The 20,429-nt window shown below is 28.0% G+C and overlaps 1 protein-coding gene across 2 annotated transcripts in view; it reads left to right on the forward strand.

The window, feature by feature from the left end:
• Positions 1–20,429, forward strand: part of LOC129962589 (mucin-2-like) — a 120,182-nt gene that overhangs the window by 18,076 nt on the left and 81,677 nt on the right. Inside the window, exon 1 of one of the 2 annotated variants that reach the window (XM_056076391.1) lies at positions 12,222–12,248. The exons of the other annotated variant lie outside the window; for it this stretch is intronic. Within the exon in view, the coding sequence (XP_055932366.1) occupies positions 12,237–12,248 (12 nt within the window). The 5' untranslated portion in view covers positions 12,222–12,236. Of the gene's footprint in view, positions 1–12,221; positions 12,249–20,429 lie in introns of those variants that run through there. 2 annotated transcript variants of the gene reach the window in all.

Here is a 20,429-nt window from a genome sequence, read left to right on the forward strand (position 1 = left end):
TTCCATTACAATGCAATGTGTATCACGGAGTTCCTTTGTAGGACGCCATCTTGGTTTGGAATTGCTTGTACAGGTTTATAACAAAAGATATGTGCTGCATTATAGCACATTTAAACATAATTTGGACATAAGACATTTTGAAATATTGTTATACAAGAAAAGTTTTAGATTTTAGGCTTTATCTACAAAGAATTTATTGTTAAATTTCCTTTCTTTTACAGCTAAATACAGTAAAAGTTGATATGTGAGACTAGAAATAAAGGCAAATCTGCTAGAAGTTTCTTTTTCTAAAGCTCTTCTCTTTCTCCTTTCTTAAGTTCTTCTTCTTTTTTAAATGACGCAGGATCGTATTATCCTCTGAACCATCTAAGTAATACATTATTATACAATATTATATGATATTAAATAATATTCACAGTATTGTATAATGTTGTTAAATATTGAATGATGCAATATTGTATAATATTGTTAAATATTAAATGATGCAATATTGTATAATATTGTTAAATATTGAACGATGCAATATTGTATAATATTGTTAAATACTGATTAATATAATACTGTGAAACAGTCTGTCCTACCTGGGTCTTAGAAAATAGAAACAGAAAAGGACAAACAGCTTGATAACAAAATGCCAAGAAAAGTTCTGGGAGAAATGCTTGAATAAGCAATTACCCCAACTAATTACCTGAATTTGACATTACCTGATGGGAGAAATAGTTTTTCCTGATTTTTATTTAGTTAAAATCCCAATGTTCATAAAGAGAACTTGGATTGGGGCACAATTTAAACATTAAATTATTTCGAGTAATTAAAGATTTAATCACAACATTTTTGTCTGGTGCGTGTTTAGTAATTCATGGATGTTTTGTGGGTAATTATTGAAACCAAAGGAAGTGTTTTTCTTCTCTACTCTCTCGTATACCCTATAACATAAAGAGTTTTGTGCGAAGTTTTATCTTATGAAAAGGAAACGCGAGTACGCCTTTTAGATATTTTCCTTTTGATCGATTAAGTTCCAAGTGGCAAAGATTTACAAGTTTTATGCCAAGACTACATGCCAACTTCTTTTTAAATAGATTGGATTTAGAATTTAGATTTAGAATTGGATTTTTAAGCTATCATGTTCGCATATTCACAAAGAAACATACAGATATACAATAAGTCATATCACTGACTCTCCGACCCGCCCGAAGGCACACGGATAAAGAATACTGAATGACCGGACCGCCGCACCAACAATACTGGCGGTAACTGTGGTTGCGTCCTAACGGCCATCACCAGCCACGGTACAACTCTTCCCTAAGGAAGTACGCCTCATCATCGATGGGAGGAGCCAGACTTCCACCTTTTCGTGTACCCTCCAGGTATAATTCCAAAAGTTTTTTAGGGCCTGATAATATCTAAAATGTTAGATTTCTTGGCAATCTCGCGGTAGAAATTTTTTGATGCCAACTTTCCTTTATCTTTGTTTATTTTATATACGATAAAATAAAAAAAGAAACAATATATTGAAAAGGGAGATAAGGAAAAGTGAGTCATCCACTCGAATAGTCATAAAACATAGCAAAATTTGTACAAATACCCCGTTAATCTCAATTTTATTGCCTCAAGTTGGTAAGCTGGCTATCCAACACAAGCCTCTATTTTTGCACTCGTATGTTACAGATACAGTTGTGAGAGATGGTGAAAGTTTTAATACCGGGATTCTGCCTTTAAATAAAATTCTACTAACCTAGGAAGAAAACTATAAATTGGGGAATCGTAGGCATTAAATAGGTCTATAAAATAAGTTATAGAACGTATTAAAGTTTGATTAAATCAGGATTTAAGTTTTAAAAGATTAAAATTTGGAGAAATACTTTTCATTTTTAAGAAAATGGGTGAAACATTTAGAATTCTACTTTGATACGTGTTGCATAGAAAAGAATAGCCGGGAAAAATTTTAGGTCAATATCTGCATTATTTTTTGAAAAATTCAACTTTGCTGAGATGAACAGGTCATCGAAAAATGTCTGTAAGTATATTTCCATCAATCAAAATTTGTGGATCGAAAGACAATTTTGTTCTAAAACTGTCATTCTGCAATTTCATATGATATCATAATAGACAATTTTCAAAATAATAATAATTAAAAAATAAACGTTGAAAAGTAAATTTGAAAAAGAATAAAAGTCTTACTTTGGGGCGATTGATTATCGAAAAACACTAAATACACTTTTCTAATGTCTGTGTTCGCGAGAATAACTGTTCATTGGAAAAATGAATTCTGGCTGAAGAACTGAGACAAAGCAGTTATTTAATATTTAATTTTCATCGCTTTTTTTAAATCGACCATTATGATACCTTTTGAAATCGTAGAATAATACTTCGGGAATAAAAAAAAAAATTTGGCCATCTATACTAACTTCAAAGACCGTGTGTGTGTGTGTGTGCGTGTGTGTGTGTGCGTGCGTGTGTGCGTGCGTGCGAAGTCGAATTTTGAAAATCAAATGCAAATATTGACTAAAATTTTTTCTCAGTTATTCCTTTCTCTGTAACATATAGAAATTTTAAAAAATTGATCGATTTTCTTAAAAAAAAAATTTTTTTTTCCTAATTTGTATTTTTTAAATTTATTCATAATCTAATTAAGCCATTATTCTATAGCTCATTTTATAGGCCTTTTTAATATTAATATCTATAACATTAAGCTTTTAGGTTTTCCACTTAGGTTAATACCTTTCTATTTTAACGCCAAAAACAGGTATTAAAACTTCTATCCACTCCCTCATCACTTCACTCGGCAATATATCTGGATACAAAATTGAAGGCCTATTTTATATATCCCGCTTAATAACTTAAGCCAATATAGTTGCTATTATGCAGTTCAGTTGACCTATATATATATTCAATTTTTATAGTTTTTTTTCAAAGTCATTAGCTTGTAAGTTGATATCGACTCTATAAAAATTTAAAACCAGCGGGTTATTTTTTTATTCTCATTGTATCGAAATTAACTTGACCAGCTGTTCTGGATGTGTCCCAAATTTGAATTAAATATCGCATGTCACTTACGCAAGCGCATTCAAATATTTTACGACCACTGCAAACGAAGTGTATGTCAACTGCAAAGTTTATGCGACTTCAAAAGAAGTATATGCGAACCTTCTCCTGACTTCTTTCTAAATATAAATATCTGAAAAGTATTAAGCCTATTAACTGAGTTATCATAATTTGAAACGTCGCCATTCTTTGTTCCGATAATATGTCCTAATGACATTGACCTAACTACTGCGTGGAATCCAGTTCATTATTAGATTGAATTTCACTGCTATTGTGCGCCTTTGTTGCACCATATGAAGAGATCAAACGATTTGCAGAGTAAATAATATTCTTCCATTTCATCACAATACTTTTGATAGTTTCTTTTTATTGGACTGCTTCTTTGATCTTTTTTCTCGCATATAAATGTTAATATTATTAACGGCTCAATGAACTAAGAAAAATAAATGAAGCACTTTTTTCTTTCTTTTAAATTTACTCACTTTCAAGAAAGAAGCCTCAACGAAACATTTGGTAGTTGTGTAAAGAAGTTCTTAAATATTCTTTAACTTTATTTCTGGAATAACCAGCGGGTGTGTCCTAGTCAAAACTCTCTAATAAACTTGTCATACCAGAGAACGCCTTACATGGCATTGGCATAGAATAGTTACGAAATATTAATTTTTGGCGTGAATTTAGCATTTTTTATTGAATTTATCGTGTCATCCTTGGCGAGTTATTTGGCAATTAATCCCTGGCATACGATAATAATATCGAAAAATCGAATTTGTGTTTTGGATACTTTTTTCTCAACCGATTGAAACCAGAATTTGACACAAAACTGCACTGGTAGTCACATACCAAATTTGATATCCCATACCAAATTTGATATATTTAAGTCATCGCATTTTTGAATGATGGCGTTTACATGTTTCTGAATGTACAGGCCGATAGACAGTCCCCCCCCCATTGTTGGATTTGGCTCACAATTTGATGGGTGTCCACACTATAGACGTTAAATCTGTGTACTCAGACGCCAGGTTGCTAATGGTTCCAAGACGATTAGATGCCTTTGAAAGTATATATCAGTATTAATATCTTATTAATTTGTGTTTTTGAGTGGATAAACGACTGATGAACAATGTAAAGTGGTGGCAGATAAAGTCGCCTGGCTTGTAAATAATGATAGAAACAAGTCTAAAGAAATGCCAAATAAAATCAATAAGGATAGCACGACTTAACACGTGGACTGCCGTGTCACTCACATCCGCATGATAACAAAAGTCCTCATTCAGTGTAGAATTTGATGCGAGTAGAACAAGCCAATGTTTATATCTCCTTGTTTTAACATGTTGCTCAGCGCGTGAATCGCCTGTGATTCATACGTACTATCTAATTAGATTTCTTCTCTACTGCAACTAAAAAAGAGAAAATAATTAAGCATCTTATTTGATAGTAGTCCAAATCACAGGCATTAATCATGCAGGTAAAGTGTTAAGCTAATGAAATGACAAAACTACGAAGATCATGAAGAAGCCTCAAGTATACAGATATGATTATTTTCTTAAGATGATGTGATATAAGAGCAAGAAAATATCTATTGACATGAAAACAAATGTTTAACACAAAGTTTCTGCTGTAGAGTCTGAATAATTTCTTTATATATTAATTTTAATGCTAATTTACCGTTCATGCCATGAACCTTGTTTCTTATATAATTGCTATTTTTATTTTGATATTCAGTACGTTATCCTTCATAAAGTATAAAACATAATACTCTAAAAGAAAGTATTCTTTGTCTTTATATTCTTTCTAGTCACTTTTGAAAATCAGTTGCTTCACGAGGATTAATGGCTGCAAAAAAATTAAATTAAATTTTTTCCGTAATAATGTTTTGATAGCTTCCTCTGCAAAATGTATTGAAACTTCAAATTTTGATGGACATGTAGCTATTGAAAAATCTTACAATGTTCTGCTCACTTTATTATACATTTTTCTAATCTTCTGTCTGTATATTTATAGAACCAGTTTTATCACAGGGAATAGCAATATTTGAAATAAATTTTATTGTTTGAATCTGAATTTAAAATCTTAATTGTAAATACAACAAAATTTCAAAAAATTTCATTAAAATACAACCTTATACTTTTTATAACACGGGATAATAAGCTAAATCTTCCATTGTTGATCAAGATTGGGTGAAAATCCAGGATAAAAATTTTAGTTGCAACTTTAAATTTACAGTTTCACTTCAACAATGAAATATATAAGCTAGCAATGATTTTTAAAAATTAATTAAAATTAGGAGAAATTCTATGTAAAAACTTGGTGTCATTAAAAATATATAATTTTGTTGAATTTTAAGACGATGTAAAAATCGTTTGCGTTGTAATACTTTCAGAAGTTATAAAGAAAAAAACATCAAAATTCTGTTTAATTTTTAATTAATTAAAATTTTAAAACACACATTGGGCACACTCCCATCCTCCAAAAATGTACATGTGCCGAATTTGATAACTCTGCACATGCGCATTCATCTTTATTATTATCATCATAGTAGAGATATAGATGATATTTTCTAAAAGGGCGGGATAAAATTCTGAAATTCGTGACTGTCTAGAAATTTTCGAACTTATGACACTTGGTATTAAATAAATAATGAAAGTCATAACTTCATAATTATTTCTTTATTCTGTTTGCAAGTAAATGATATAGTTTAAATGAGAAAATAAGCTTTAATACTCTACAAATCAAACATAATAAATATCATAAAAAAATCGTCTGCGTGTATATCCTACTGCATGAATAAACAAACTAAAATAAGGTTTTCAACTTTTTTCTACCAAATTCGTGCTTTTGCAAATTTTGTGAGATTATTAACCGTAGTCCAGAATAATTTATGATCATAAATTGTATACCTCCAAGAACATAACCTTGGACTTTTTTTTGTTTTGAAAACGTGATATGTTATACCGGGTTTCTGTCCAGAAATCCGTGATTTTTCAGATATCAGATGCAAATTTTAAGAATCCTGAAGTTTTTTTATACACGAAATATTTATTATTGAAAATAAATAGATTTTTTTAGTGGAATGTGGATTATTTCTAGGTACTTGCTATTTCTAAAAAATCCGTAATTTGTATATTATGTGAGGTTGGATGATTGTACAAAATATTATCTTCCTTTTTTCTTATAATTTTCTTTTAAAAAATTAATTATCATAGACATTCTACATGTTCTGAATATTTTTCCTCGAAATTTATTTAGTATTGCTACAATTGATTATATAATTTAAATGCAAGATAAATTTTCCTGTCAGTTGATAAACAGTAATGTAAATGATCGTTTTAGAGTTGTATTCGTAGTAAACAGATCTATTTCAAAATCAAATTAGAAAAAAAAGTACATATAAATTCATGTGATATGATTTTTGTAGAAATAAATAGACGAGGAATCATTTTAAATCGTAGTATTATTCACTTTTTAATCATTAAACAAATTATTCCATTTTTTAACAGATTTTAAAAGTTCTTTTTTAATTCATGGCAAATACTAAAGCCATATGTTCAACGCAGCGATGTAAGAAAAAGGAAAAGAGAATGTGTGGAGGGATTTGAAGCTTATATAATTTTGAGAAAGGAATTATACCTAAATCTATCTGAACGATCGTTTATCTTAGCCTCATGATTTTCATGTAAAACTGAAAGCTGTTTAAGTTACAGATTTTAAACCATGAGAATCGCGCCATGAGAATCAGAAGTTAAAATAAAATTTAAATCTAAATAATTAGATAATAATTAATTTTAAACACGCGCATAAATGGGATTTATTAAATACATTTAATTTACAAATATTATATAATATTTGTAAAAAAAATGAGCTTTAGCTAACTTTATATGAAGAAAAAAAATTAAAAGTAATATTAATTTTTGAAAAAAAACTAATTTTATATTACAAACGTCAAAAACACCGACCTATTTAATATTACCTATAGTAAAGTGAATTTTAGAGCACTAATTGTAATCTTAATTCACAGGCACACACGCGTTCATCTTTATTATTATAGAGATAAATAAGTAGTCATGAATTGAGAGAGAAGCAAAGTGAATTTTAGAGCACTAATTGTAATCTTAATTCACAGGCACACACGCGTTCATCTTTATTATTATAGAGATAAATAAATAGTCATGAATTGAGTGAGAAGCAAAGTGAATTTTAGAGCACTAATTGTAATCTTAATTCACAGACACACACGCATTCGTCTTTATTATTATAGAGATAAATAAATAGTCATGAATTGGGAGAGAAGCAAAGTGATGTACACTGCATTAAATTGTTATTCGCAGGGAATAAATGAAGATTATTCACTTTCTAGGTTAAAATTATGTTTAAAAAATAAATCATGCTCCTATTGAAGGAATGTGAGTTGTGTTCTTTTGTTTATCGTGTAAATATATGTACATCTGATATTGACAGTGACATTGCTATTACTATCCTTAAACGAGAATCTGTATAAACAACCTGTTCGTTTGACGTAGCCTATATCCATTAATTATCACTGCAAGGACATCGGGTGCAGCAACTTCTGCTATTTATGTCTGCTGCAAAATGTGGAAATTGAAATAAACCATTCTGATTTTAATAGATATAACTGAAGCATTATTCCCGGTATATTAATCGCTTTTGGTTACCAACTTGTTTGCTGAGATTGACGGTTGCTAACATTTTCAATTAAATTATTTCTCTGCCTTCTAGAAAGGTATTTTTATTTTCTCGCATGCGAAGAGAAAATATTGTAATCGTCAAAAAAAAAAAAAAAATTGTACCCCAGATTTTAACGAATTTCCGGGGGTCGCGGTGGCCTGGTGGTAAGGTCTCGGCTTCGGAACCGGAGGGTTTCAGGTTCGAGACCCGATTCCACCGAAGAACCGTCGTGTAAGGGGGTCTGTTGCACGTTAAATCTGTCATGACCAAACGCCCTCCCGCTGGTGGTGCGGTGTGGAGAGGGGGGGTGCCAGCTCAGGTGTCGTCCTCGTCATCTGACCGTGGTTCAAAATTACGAGGTCTGTCCCAAAATAGCCCTAGTGTTGCTTCAAACGGGACGTTAATATAACTAAACTAAACTAAACTTTAACGAATTTCCACGCTTCAGACCTCCATTGGTCTAGAAAACACACTTTTGAAATTATATCTCTCTGTGAACATGATAACTAACAACCGCTTGAGCTAGATGGATGAAATTTGCTATATGGAGTTAACTCCAAATTTGCAGATTTCTATCAGAGTTTGAACTATATAAAAGATTGGCTATCCACCTATCAGAATTTAAGTCAACATTAAGTGAACATGCGGTGATTAAAAATTGTATAAAGCTAGATGAGTGAAATTTGAGAGTGATTCATGCCAAATTTTGAATCAAATCTGTCTAGATGTTGAGCGTCTATCGGTCTCTAGATTCGCATTTGGGTAAGCTCGACAACTCGGAATAGCAACAACTTAGATGAATTAAATTTGGTATGGATCTTTAGAATAAATTGCATTATTCTTATATCAAATTTTGGCTTCAATCGGCGTCCAAATACATACTTCTTATATCAAATTTGGCGTCCAAAATGCATACTTGATTTCTTACTTACTTTACTTTGAAAATAAAAGCTTGAGTGCCCATGATATTCAGGCATCGCCCAGTGATCCCCATTTTTATGCGGCAGAAAGATTAATTAATATCTTTATTAGGGAATGGCTGGTTTTCGTACAAAAATATATCAGCTTTCATGTGCTTTACAGTGCAAAGAAAAAGCAATGAAAAATTATTTTCATTAATTTTAGTTATTTATTCCAAATAAAATTTTTAATTTTCAATTACTGTACTAAAGTTTCCAGGTTTTGTGAATTTCAATCCTGGACGCTCTGGAACTACATAATTTAATTTGCGAATCTAACTGAATAATTGACGGGGATACTGAACAATATTCAGAAGACGAAATAAATAATTAAACCATATATTTCGTTATAATTTTGACTTCAGACTGATTCATATATAGTAGCCACGTTAAGGTGCTCATACTCTGTTTGTTCTCTACTAAAATTAAAGATAAATGTGTGTGTGCTTGCATGCTTGCGAATCAATCAAATTGCTTAATGTGAATGATTCCGCCAGGTTCTCATAAATTAAAGCCATGTTATTTCAGTTATTTTAAGTGTTTTCTGTTTATTGTGTATATCATTTTTTTTATTTAGATTAATGATATGGCGCTATTAAAAACGTAAATGTCCGAATCATTTATTTTCTAAATTTTGGCATTGTAATTCCACTTTTTTATCTGTTCTTAGAAACTACACAGATATTAAACAGTATCATCAAATATTTAATCTCCCGCTTTAATATTTGATGAAATATTGAAAATGGTTGAATTTCAGAGCAAGAAGTGTAATCTGTTGTTGGAATGTAGGCAGAAAATATAATATTAAAAAATTGCCAAAATGTAGGAGAAATTTGTGCAACTGTTAAATTAATATCATTGAAAAGATAACTTAATTTTTGAAACAGTGTAAAATTAATGTTCTTGCAATAAAATTTTATCTCAGAAAATCGTCAAAATTCACCTTAATTTTAATTAAAATTTTAAAAAAACTCCACTTCGATGTGGACATTTCCACCCTTTAAGGTTTATTTTTATGCGCCAAATTTGGTAGTTTTAATGTAAGCAGTCTGGCCTATAGAGCGGCAACACACAGACACAAATTCATCTTTATGATTAGTAGAAATTACAAAAAAAAATTTTAAAAAAATTAAATTTTTCAATTTTTTTATTAAATTTTTTATTTGTGAAATATAAATGACGGGGCTGTTTAGTAAATATTTAAATACAAAACATCGTCATTTATTACAAAAATTCGACGTCTATACTAATAACTTATGTATGTCGAAGTTCTTCAGAGCAGTTCGTTTGACCGGAAAGAAAAACAAAATTTCGTATGCATATTTTTCGGAGGATTATTAAATTTTAATTAATTGAATGTTAAACAGTATTCTGGTGTTTTTCCATGATGACTTTCTTAAGTATTAATAAATGATTTCTCTACCGATTTAAAACTTAAAAATTGTCTTTTTGATTAAGTCGGTTTGGTTAATGTGTATATATTTTTAACTATGATAATTTCTGTAAAAAGTTTTTGTCTAATTTTCATTACCACATATCATTATTACAATGAAATGCAAATGATTTTGATTCTTTCATTAAATATGTAATCTCTGTTTTTTCCCATTGTTTGCTTAAAAGTTTTCCTTAAAAAATAAGAAGTTACAGTATCGTAAAAGATAGTTACATTTTTAATGGCATTGAGATGCCATATTACTTCATTCTGTTAAAAGGTTCATTTACACAATAAACGGAACAGGTGTCTGGTTATTAAGTCTCTGAGCTGGGAAGTCGATTTTTTTAAATATCATTTTCTTATTTAATATTCTTAATTTCTAAACAGTTTTTATCATTAAAATGTTTGAATTTTGTCTCTATATTACCTTTGTGGTAAATTACATTGATATTTATATTTGCATAATACGTATTTTAATGCTATTTTCCATCTTTAACTGCTATTTTCTCATATTCTAAATTTTGATAGAATTTGCTTACGTAAAACTTCATACATTTAATACATATATTTTTTTGTTCAAATTTGTTATGGCAAATTTTTAATATGTTCTGGAGTTTGTGAACTAGAAAATAAGTAATCTGTTCATCTATAAATATTCTTTACTGTTTTCAATCAGTCGACTTTCAACTTTTAATGACTGGATTGAAATATAATTAATGTTTAGCTCATTAATTAGGTAATATATTTATAAAGCTATCTGCAAGATTTTGAACAAATCATTTGATAAACTTTTGAATTAAAATGTTTTTGATTTATCTCTTTTTAACCTGAAAAACGCCTTATTTTCCCTAATTTTTAAAATTCTAGATATGTTTTAACTGATATATTTTGGTTTCATAGATGCTTTTCAAACTGTTTTAGACAAAAATTCAATTATATAAATATATTACAGCGTTTTCCAAAGAATTCATACTAATCATAATTTACATAACTTTAAAATAAGGGCTTTAATGTGTATCATGATTCGATGCTTAGTAAATAAATCATGAGCTATACGTTATGAAGAAATTTAAGTGAAATGAAACCCAACCAACATTTTCAATTATGCAATAAATGAGTAAGCGTTATAACTAAAGAAACTTTTTTAATTACAGCCACCCACCACGTTACCACAGAGCTAAGCTGTTTAAACAGGGATTATCGTGACTGGCTGTTATGCTCATTAACTTTCCAAATGTTTGCATAAGAAAACAACGGCCAACAAAAGTTCAAAGAATCTTCAAACTATTGGTGAAAGGCTAAAAATCTTTTCCGTCACTTTTTTAAAAAATATTTTTAAATTTTCAGCTTATTGCAATATTGTGTTAAAATTTCTATTCATTATGAATCTTCGTCTAATTTCTTGGAGTTCAACACATTCTGTTATGTAGTGATGAAACAAGCCTATTTCCCCACGTAAGAAACTACTGAAAAATTAGCAAGTTGATTTTGTCAAGAAAAAATATTTACAAAAAATTTGATAGTTGCTTTCTTGCAATATAGGAAATGTCAAACTAAAAGAGTAGACCTAAATATGAAAGAAAATGATTCTATTGTTATACAATCAAAATATCTACCATTTCCGACAGGTATGTTGCAGCAAAATAAACCCTCACCCTTCCTGCCATTCATTTCTTTAGAATATCATACAGAGACTGGTGGAAATTGTCACGACAGAATGATGTCATGTCGTAACATCCATATGTCTCGTAAAAGTCAGGTTTGCGAGACTCGGATTCGGTATTCTACGACCTTCTCCGACGAGTGTGCAATGGGACATTTTTCAACGACAGCTGTATCATCAGTAGCTCATATCAAAAGCGAAATACTTAGATGATTATTATTTTTTTTTTTCTTCATCGCTGTCTGTATTGACATGATTCCGAACTGGTGATTTGAGGTTTTTCTTCAGACTGGCCATATTTCCTTGTTTGCTAGCACTTGTCCTTGGTTGTAACTGAAATTGAGCGGTATTTTGTGTAAATAGAAGTCGATTAGTTGCATTTTCTTATTAGAGTTGCAGGTAAAATGTGACAAAAAAACTCGTCCGTTTCTAGTTAGTTTTCGTTTTGTGAATGTTAGGAAAGGTAATTTAACCCAGTAATTATGTTCTGTTCTTTTAATATCTAATTAGATAGTTCTTTCTGTTTGGGAAATGTGCTATCGTGTTGATTTCACTAACATGTCCAGAATGGATAATGCATGTGTAGAACATATGGAACGTTTCGTATGGAATTATTATAGCTGTAAACGATTTAAATTTTTATTATATATTTAAAAAATACTATAATTTGACTTTATACTTGTAGCACACTAAAGTAATTAAAAAGCTTAAGAAAATCTACATCGAATTTTTAAAGTTTGCTTGTTGCTGCTGTATGAACTTATTAATTGAATTCTTTGCAAAATCGTTTCTAATAAATGGAGCTATTACGAAGAAAATATATATATAATTTATATTTTATGTACTTTCATTTGTAGAATAATCATCAGACCATAATTTGTATAATTTTTTTGAATTTTAGTGCAACACTATTGGGCTCTTATGTCTCTTGTTTTTAATCAAATTGATGATGATAATATAAAATATTTTAGGTCTTTTTTATACTAAAGTTCATTTGTAAAAAAAAATTGTTCATTTGGAAAAAGATGATAAATAGCTTGCTATATGTTATCTTTTAATTGTGCAATAATTATCTTTTATATTAGCTCGTATAAATTTTTTTATTTCAATGGAATACGTTTGTGTCTTATCTTCAGGTTGGTGATAATAAAATAAAATATTTTAAGAATAGAATTTAATTTTTTGCTTTGAAAGAAATATAATTGTTTCAATAATCAAAAAAATCAATTTTTACCTTGCTATTACCATATCTATTATCAATACATCAAACTTTTGTAAATAAATTAAATGTATTTGATTTGACAGATTAGTATCTATTTTACATTATTAGAATGTCATATCTTCAAAATTTTTGAGCCAAATTAATTCCTTAACTAGTATTTTGTATTCCATTCATGAGTAAGTCTGATCCCCGGATGTACTTCTAGTTATTTGTGTTCGATGAATCCACAGAAACTAAATGCAAAAGCAATTTTGTTGGTTGCATAAACTTTCTTTACCCAGTATTTATTATGATTTATGAAAACTATCGGTGTTATTTTAACCATTGGAATCTTACTTAAACCTTTAACTGACTTATTTTCTGTTCTATTGTGGTGAAGAGTCCTTATGGGTTCATTTGAAATAATCCGAATATAGTAACAATTTTTTTATTAAGAGAAACATTACACAAATGCAAACATTAATTTTTAACAAAAGAAAAGGAAAGAAAGAAAATATTCCAAACACAGCCTGGGAACGCTGTTATAGATATCTGGGGAAGTTGGTTGCTGTTAAATCGCCGCAAAGATTATTTAGCTCTAATATGTCCCCCTGAAAATTGTCTATGGATGGGTATTTAATTCCTAACTTTACACTGTTTAATTAGATGGTACCTTTTATTTTGAAAAAGTTTTAAAATTTAGATTAAAATTAAAATCCACAAAATACTTGAGACATTTATATATTTCATTTGATTTTTGAATTGTCTAATTGAATATCATAATTGTTGTTTTACTATGTAAAATGCGATAAATCTATATACTATATACAGTGAGAAATATACAGTGAATCTATATACAGTGAGAAATTCTTATTTCAAATTATTGCGAACTATAGTGATTCTAATAAGAAATTCGTCTAGAAAAGGAAAGATTAGTGTATTTTCTTTATTAGTATGCAATTCCCATGCATAATCTTTATAAAAATTTTATTTTGGAATGTTAGCAATTGGGCAAGATTTCAGTGATGTCTTATCAGCACATATTGAAAGTATGGATAAATTTCTTATTAAAATTGCAGCCAGAGTTTTTTGTAATGGATTTTGTTTTTCGAAACACAATTTAGTTCATTTTCCTGTTATGGATCAGTTAATACTTTCGATACAATAATGAATATTCGTAGTGATTAGCTTTGTTTTCTACTGAGTACAATCCATTGCCTGATATTGTATAATATTGTTTGATGTTATATTATGCGGTATTATTTACAATATTGTGAATATTGTTCTATGCTCTACTATATAGTACAATATTTTTTCACTGAAATTTTTTTTAAATATTCAGAAAATTCTCCGAATTTATAGATAAAATCCCATTGGTTGATTTTACATTATTTGCCTCTGGTCACCAGCTGATTCACCGGGAATATTGGCTATATTTCATTTATTTGAGATAAACAATTTAGATATAACTTCCATGTAATTCCTCCAAATTGTCATGTAATAAAGCTGTGTTATTTTAATCATCTTAGATATGTTCTATTTATTATATACATGAATCTTTCTATTAGAGACCAATTCTCTGACATAATATCAGCATTAAAAAAAAATGGTCGGTTCGTCTATCTTTTAGTATTCGTAGCACTGTAATTTCATTCTCTCTCGTAAACTACTTATACTGAATCCATATTGTTTCACTTTTAACAATGGAGGAAATTTTCACGATTAAATATTTAACAAAATAATGAAAACAATTAAATTTCAGAGCAACAATGTTATTGTCAGATATTAGAAAATAATTTTTAAAAAAACTATAGAAATTCAGAAAAAATTGTGTGACTATTAAATTGGTATTATTAAAAACAATTTTTTAAATTTTGAAACAATGTGAACGAATTCATTTTTGTGCAAAAATAGTTTCTGAAGTTTTCACAAATATATATATATATATATATATATATCGCGTATTCCGGATTGTTTCGTTTTTTAATTATATATGGTAATTATTTTGTTTGTTAGCTCATGCAGCAGCAATCAATATATATATATATATATATATATATATATATATATATATATATATATATATATATATAATGCCAAATTTTGAAGCTCTAGATCAAAAGTGGTGTAGTAAAACTCCGACACATACACACGTTTATATTTTATTTTAAATTCATTATGCGAATTGGAATTTATTCGTGTTCTAAAACAACATGCAACTGCAAAATTGTGGATTTATGAATCTGTAGATTTTATTGATATAGAAATTTTAGGAAAGAATTTCAATTTCTAAAAATCATCATATTACAGTAGAACGTAAGATCATGCAACGGCGAATGGAATTTTTCTATTTCACCAATTCGAGTAATAATCTTCTTGGAATTCAATATTTGACTATTTTACTCACGAAATTGAGATTTTTTGCGTTGTTATGCAAAAATGAATAATCTAGATCTGAAATGGGAACAGAGATTTTTCTACCATGACTCACTGACTTATGACATTCCTGCTTTCAGTTTGTGGAATTCGTCTGTTATCGTATCCCAAACTGTAACTGTATTCTGTCTTTCACATAAGGACTCTTTATTCTGTTTTAACAGCTGGGGAAAATTTAAACGCTTTTGTTCTTTAACACATGGTACTGTCCGAGGGAATAATTTAATTTGTTTTAATTTAAGAATAACAGAAATATGGGTGCTTTTTATAACTTTATTTTTGAAGTGATAAAACATTTCGGAATTAGCCAAGGTAGTCGTAGTATTATCGCGTATTCCGGATTGTTTCGTTTTTTAATTATATATGGTAATTATTTTGTTTGTTAGCTCATGCAGCAGCAATCAATTGATCAGTAAATATAAATTTGACAAAATAAAAATTAAACAGAAAAAAATTATTTAATTGTTTGCATACCTTACTATTCTTGTTTAGCTTTATATCTTTTCTTTTAAAAACCACATTCTCCAAAATCGCGAATCAAAGCACGTTCATGTCATCAGGTTAAGAATAGATTACCTAAATTTATATCAATTAAAAGTTTAATACGTGTGAACATTCTATCGATTTTCGATCAGCATATTTTTCCGATCATACGTTTTGAACGTCGATTTTATTGAAAATGGATTTAAAAAATCATTTATACAAATCTGTCATTTTATTTCAAAATGAAAATAGCGTCATGTGCATGGAATTTCGACAAACTTTCTCAAAATCAACAGAAGAAATCTTATTTTACAAATTATGTATTGTTCGTGATGAAATATATATTTTAATACGATTGTATACTTAACTTAAATATGATGTAAAATAATTGAAATTCCATTATGCCGTTTTGGACGAAAAATAAAATAATTTAAGTGTAAGCATGTTTGACAACATTTTTTTTATTTTAATAATTATATTTTATAATAATAATTACTACTATTGTATCACCGCAATAAGTAACCGCATTGTAAAACTAATTTATAACAGCACATTTAAATTAAAAAAAATTTCTGATTATATTAATTTTAACGGCAAAAAAACATATTTTAAGCAATTTTCAAAAAAAAATTCATTAATTCATGTTGCTGATTTGTGACTCTTTAATTATTATTTTTATAAATAAAATTCTAAAAATGACTCATGCGAAAGAACAGTTGCCAATCTCTAATTCGAAATGTGCTACGTTAAAGTTCAAATAATTGTATTACTTTTATTTTACTAAAAATAGGTAGGAAAACAGGAGACATTCTTATTTCTACAATATACAATGAAAAGTTATAATTTTGAGGAAGAAATAACTGGAAAAAAATATTATTAAAACATGCAAATAATAGTTATTATTACATTACAATGATTAGAAAAAATAAATTGTAAAAATGTTTTGAATAACAAAAAAACTGCATGATGAGATAATTATTCGTTGTTAATATTATTTACAGTTGCTTTGTTTGTATTCATTCCAAACGATTTTTTTCATTAATTGGAATTCATTTAACTGTTTAATCCATCAGTAAGGTTTCATAAATATTACGCTAATTAATACATAATGTTCTGCCAACAATTGTGGGAAATAATGGATTTGGAAATTTCTAAAATTATTCGTATATTTGTTCTCAGATAACATATTAATAGATATTTTCAACTAACGAACATTTGAAAATATCTAAAATTGAATATCTAACTGAACATAAAACCCCATAACATTATCAAAATTACAAGATATATTATATATTTATGAGGATTGTTTTTGTTTTTTTATTTTGAGAATAATTTCCATGATTTAGTTTGAAAGAATTATGTTCTTGCATTTCTGCTTTTATATATGTTTGATATTTTGATCGCTGTTTAGAAGCATTCGTTCAATGCTAAAATGTCATAATTCAGTATAAACAACAACAATGTCATATTCAATATAACAAACCATAAAAATAAATTCCTTTATTTTTCGATGAAAAATAATGTTATTTTGTGTAACGGAATCCATTAGATAAAGTTTGTGTTGGTTTAATAATAAGAAATTTATAAAATATTCGATATAGGGAATTCGATATTTTTCATACAAATTCAGCAGTTTTTAAGTAGTATCATTTATCATCATTGAACCAGTTGTATTTTGTGGAATATTTTCATCGATAGTATATTAACGATTTCAACGCATATTTTCCTTTAAAAAAATTAGTAAAACAAATCGAATTGAAATTATTGTCTGCTTATTTTCTAAAAACATATTTTACTTTAAACCTCAAATTAATCCACTATAAATCAGATGTTTAAAATTATTTTATTATAAGATCATGATTTATATTTCATACACGACATCATTTTCTTATTGTTTTATGGTGCTTATAACGGATTATGTCTTGAATGTTGCACTTGGAAGCTAAGCTTGCTCTGAAGATTGTTTTAAGAGTACGTGTACCTGCATATTAGTGTGAAAAACTTGACGCGGTGTTGCCATAGCTAAATATATTTCTCAACTCCGGGTAATTCCCTAAAAATAGCCTTTGTTCCAGATGGGTTGGAACTATAATAAGCGAAAATATGTTTCAAAAGCATTTCGTTTAAATTATGTATTTTTGTTTTAATCTGGAATGTATTTTAATTAAGTTGAGTTATTTTTAATTTATAATTATTAGAAAGTATTAATTGATTGAAAAGTAAAAATAAGAGAGTGTTTTGTTTGATTTTATGCGAGTAATTAATATTTTTATTAAGCATTTATTTCTTAATTATATTATCATCACGCGATATCTTTTAAATACGTTGCTCTTTAACAATTTCTATTCTGTAAAGGAATTTATAGTATTTGACATTTTAGTGTTCGCTATTTGCTGTGCTGTAATTTTAAAATCTTAAATTCATATATTTTTGTAAATTATTTTCATTGTAAGATTAAATGAAATTGGTGTTTTTACTTTTATTGTTGTTGCCTTTATTTGGTTATTTAGATAAATTCTCGTTTTAAACGGAAACTGCGAATTGTATAATTTTGCTAATTTCCAAATGAAATTATGGATGTATTTAAAAGCGTATATTTATAAGTATTCTGAATATTAGTTTCTTTTATTTTCATTTTTGGCTTGCCGTTTCTTAAATTATAATTCGTTATTATAAAAGTTAAGGTTTCTGGAAATTAATTAATTCTCAAATTCTTTACCAGATGACGCCCCTTATACGAAATCAAAATTTAATTATATTGATGTTTAACAAAAATCAAGTTCTGAAAACATTAAAATTGAACGTTGTTTACCAGATATCACAAATGTGCAAAAATTCAAAACTCTTCAAAATTAGGAAGTAAATGAAATATCAATTTCAAAATTTGATTTTTACTAAAGCAAGTCAAGTTAAATAAAAATTTATTAGAAAGAAGAAACTAAAAAAAATTAATTGATCAATTTTATTATTGACTGAATTTATCTTCATTATTTAAACATAAATTTATTTTGTAAGTTTTTTCTGGCGAATCAGTTATATTATCAGTTATATTTTATCCATTAATATTGCTTATTCAGTTATTTTAAATGATTATCACATTGTTATTCTTCCAATGAACGCTGAGTTATTTTTAATTGCTGTTTGGATATAATGCTAATAAATATGTCCAAATACTTTGCCAACGACATAAATCTCTATTTATATGCAATATTATAATAATGCAATTTCAATGTATTTAAATATGTTTGGAATAGCATCTTCCTAAATTTTATGGTATAATTTAATAAAGTGATTTCTAAATTAACGGTAAATTATATTCTTTTTTGTACACGGTATAAATTTTGCGTTATCGCTAGTTAAAATCTCAACTGATAACTGCAGAAAATATTTAATTATTTATATTATCAGCAAGACAATGAGATGTGTTTTAAATAAAATATTAATGCATATTTATTGTATATGTTCATAGTTTTTAATTTTTGAATATATCCTTTAAGCATGGTACCAGAATCTGCTTTGTCTGTCGAGTTATCATATTTTTATGATTTAATCTAAAATTAAATCATTCATAGATATTATAAAGCGATACAAAAATAATCAGTGGTCTGTCAGCATCTAGGTGTTCTATTGAATTAAAGCAACAGCATCTAAAACGAACTATATTATCTAATTAGAGAACTGATAAACGATATTAAGAAAATGTATAATTATGTTTATTTTTATATGATTTAGATAAAAATAACAATTATTTTCATTTTGTTTAGTGTAACGCCATATTATTTAATGGAATAAAAAAAAATCCGCTTACTATTCTTTTTCAGTTTTGTTTATTCATTTATTTTCTTTCCACTCTAATCGCAAAAAAATTACCCGAACATATATATATACAACTTGAAGAATCTTAGAAAAAATTCGATGTATAGAAATCTTAATAAAACAGAAATACCAGAAATACAAATTATCATTATTTCCACATTTTTTTCCTAGTATTATAATTTATTGAATACCATGTCGCTTTTTTAATTTATTGTGGCCTTTATAGTTCGAAGTTGGGATTCGAATTTGGAAATATTTACTTTATCTAGGTATATAATCGCTTACACTTTAATGAGCTTCCCAGTCATATGCATGCTCTTGTGTCGGATTTTTTTACAGGTGTTTCATCTATTTTGTTGAAATTTTAAGAATTTAAATCGTTTTCAAGATCTAACTATACTTTCAAAGGTTTTTTATAATCTAATCACGATTTTCTACACGCTTTCTGGCTCTTTATAAATTTCTATTTTAATAAGAATCCGTGAAATAATTTTTTATTGAATTTATATTTCTTCTCTTCAAAATTACATCCCCTACTCTATGTTAAAGTTTACTTCGATGCATAGAAATTTTATTCGATATATAGAAACTGTTTTACTTTTCTATAGAAAATTCAATAAATAGAGGCTTTCGATTTATGCGTTCGATATGTAAGGATTCGACTATATTTTAAGAACATTTTTAACCGCTTTTGCACATTCTGATTTG

The sequence above is a fragment of the Argiope bruennichi genome, chromosome 3 (genome assembly GCF_947563725.1).
Source record: "Argiope bruennichi chromosome 3, qqArgBrue1.1, whole genome shotgun sequence".
Taxonomy (NCBI): domain Eukaryota; kingdom Metazoa; phylum Arthropoda; class Arachnida; order Araneae; family Araneidae; genus Argiope; species Argiope bruennichi.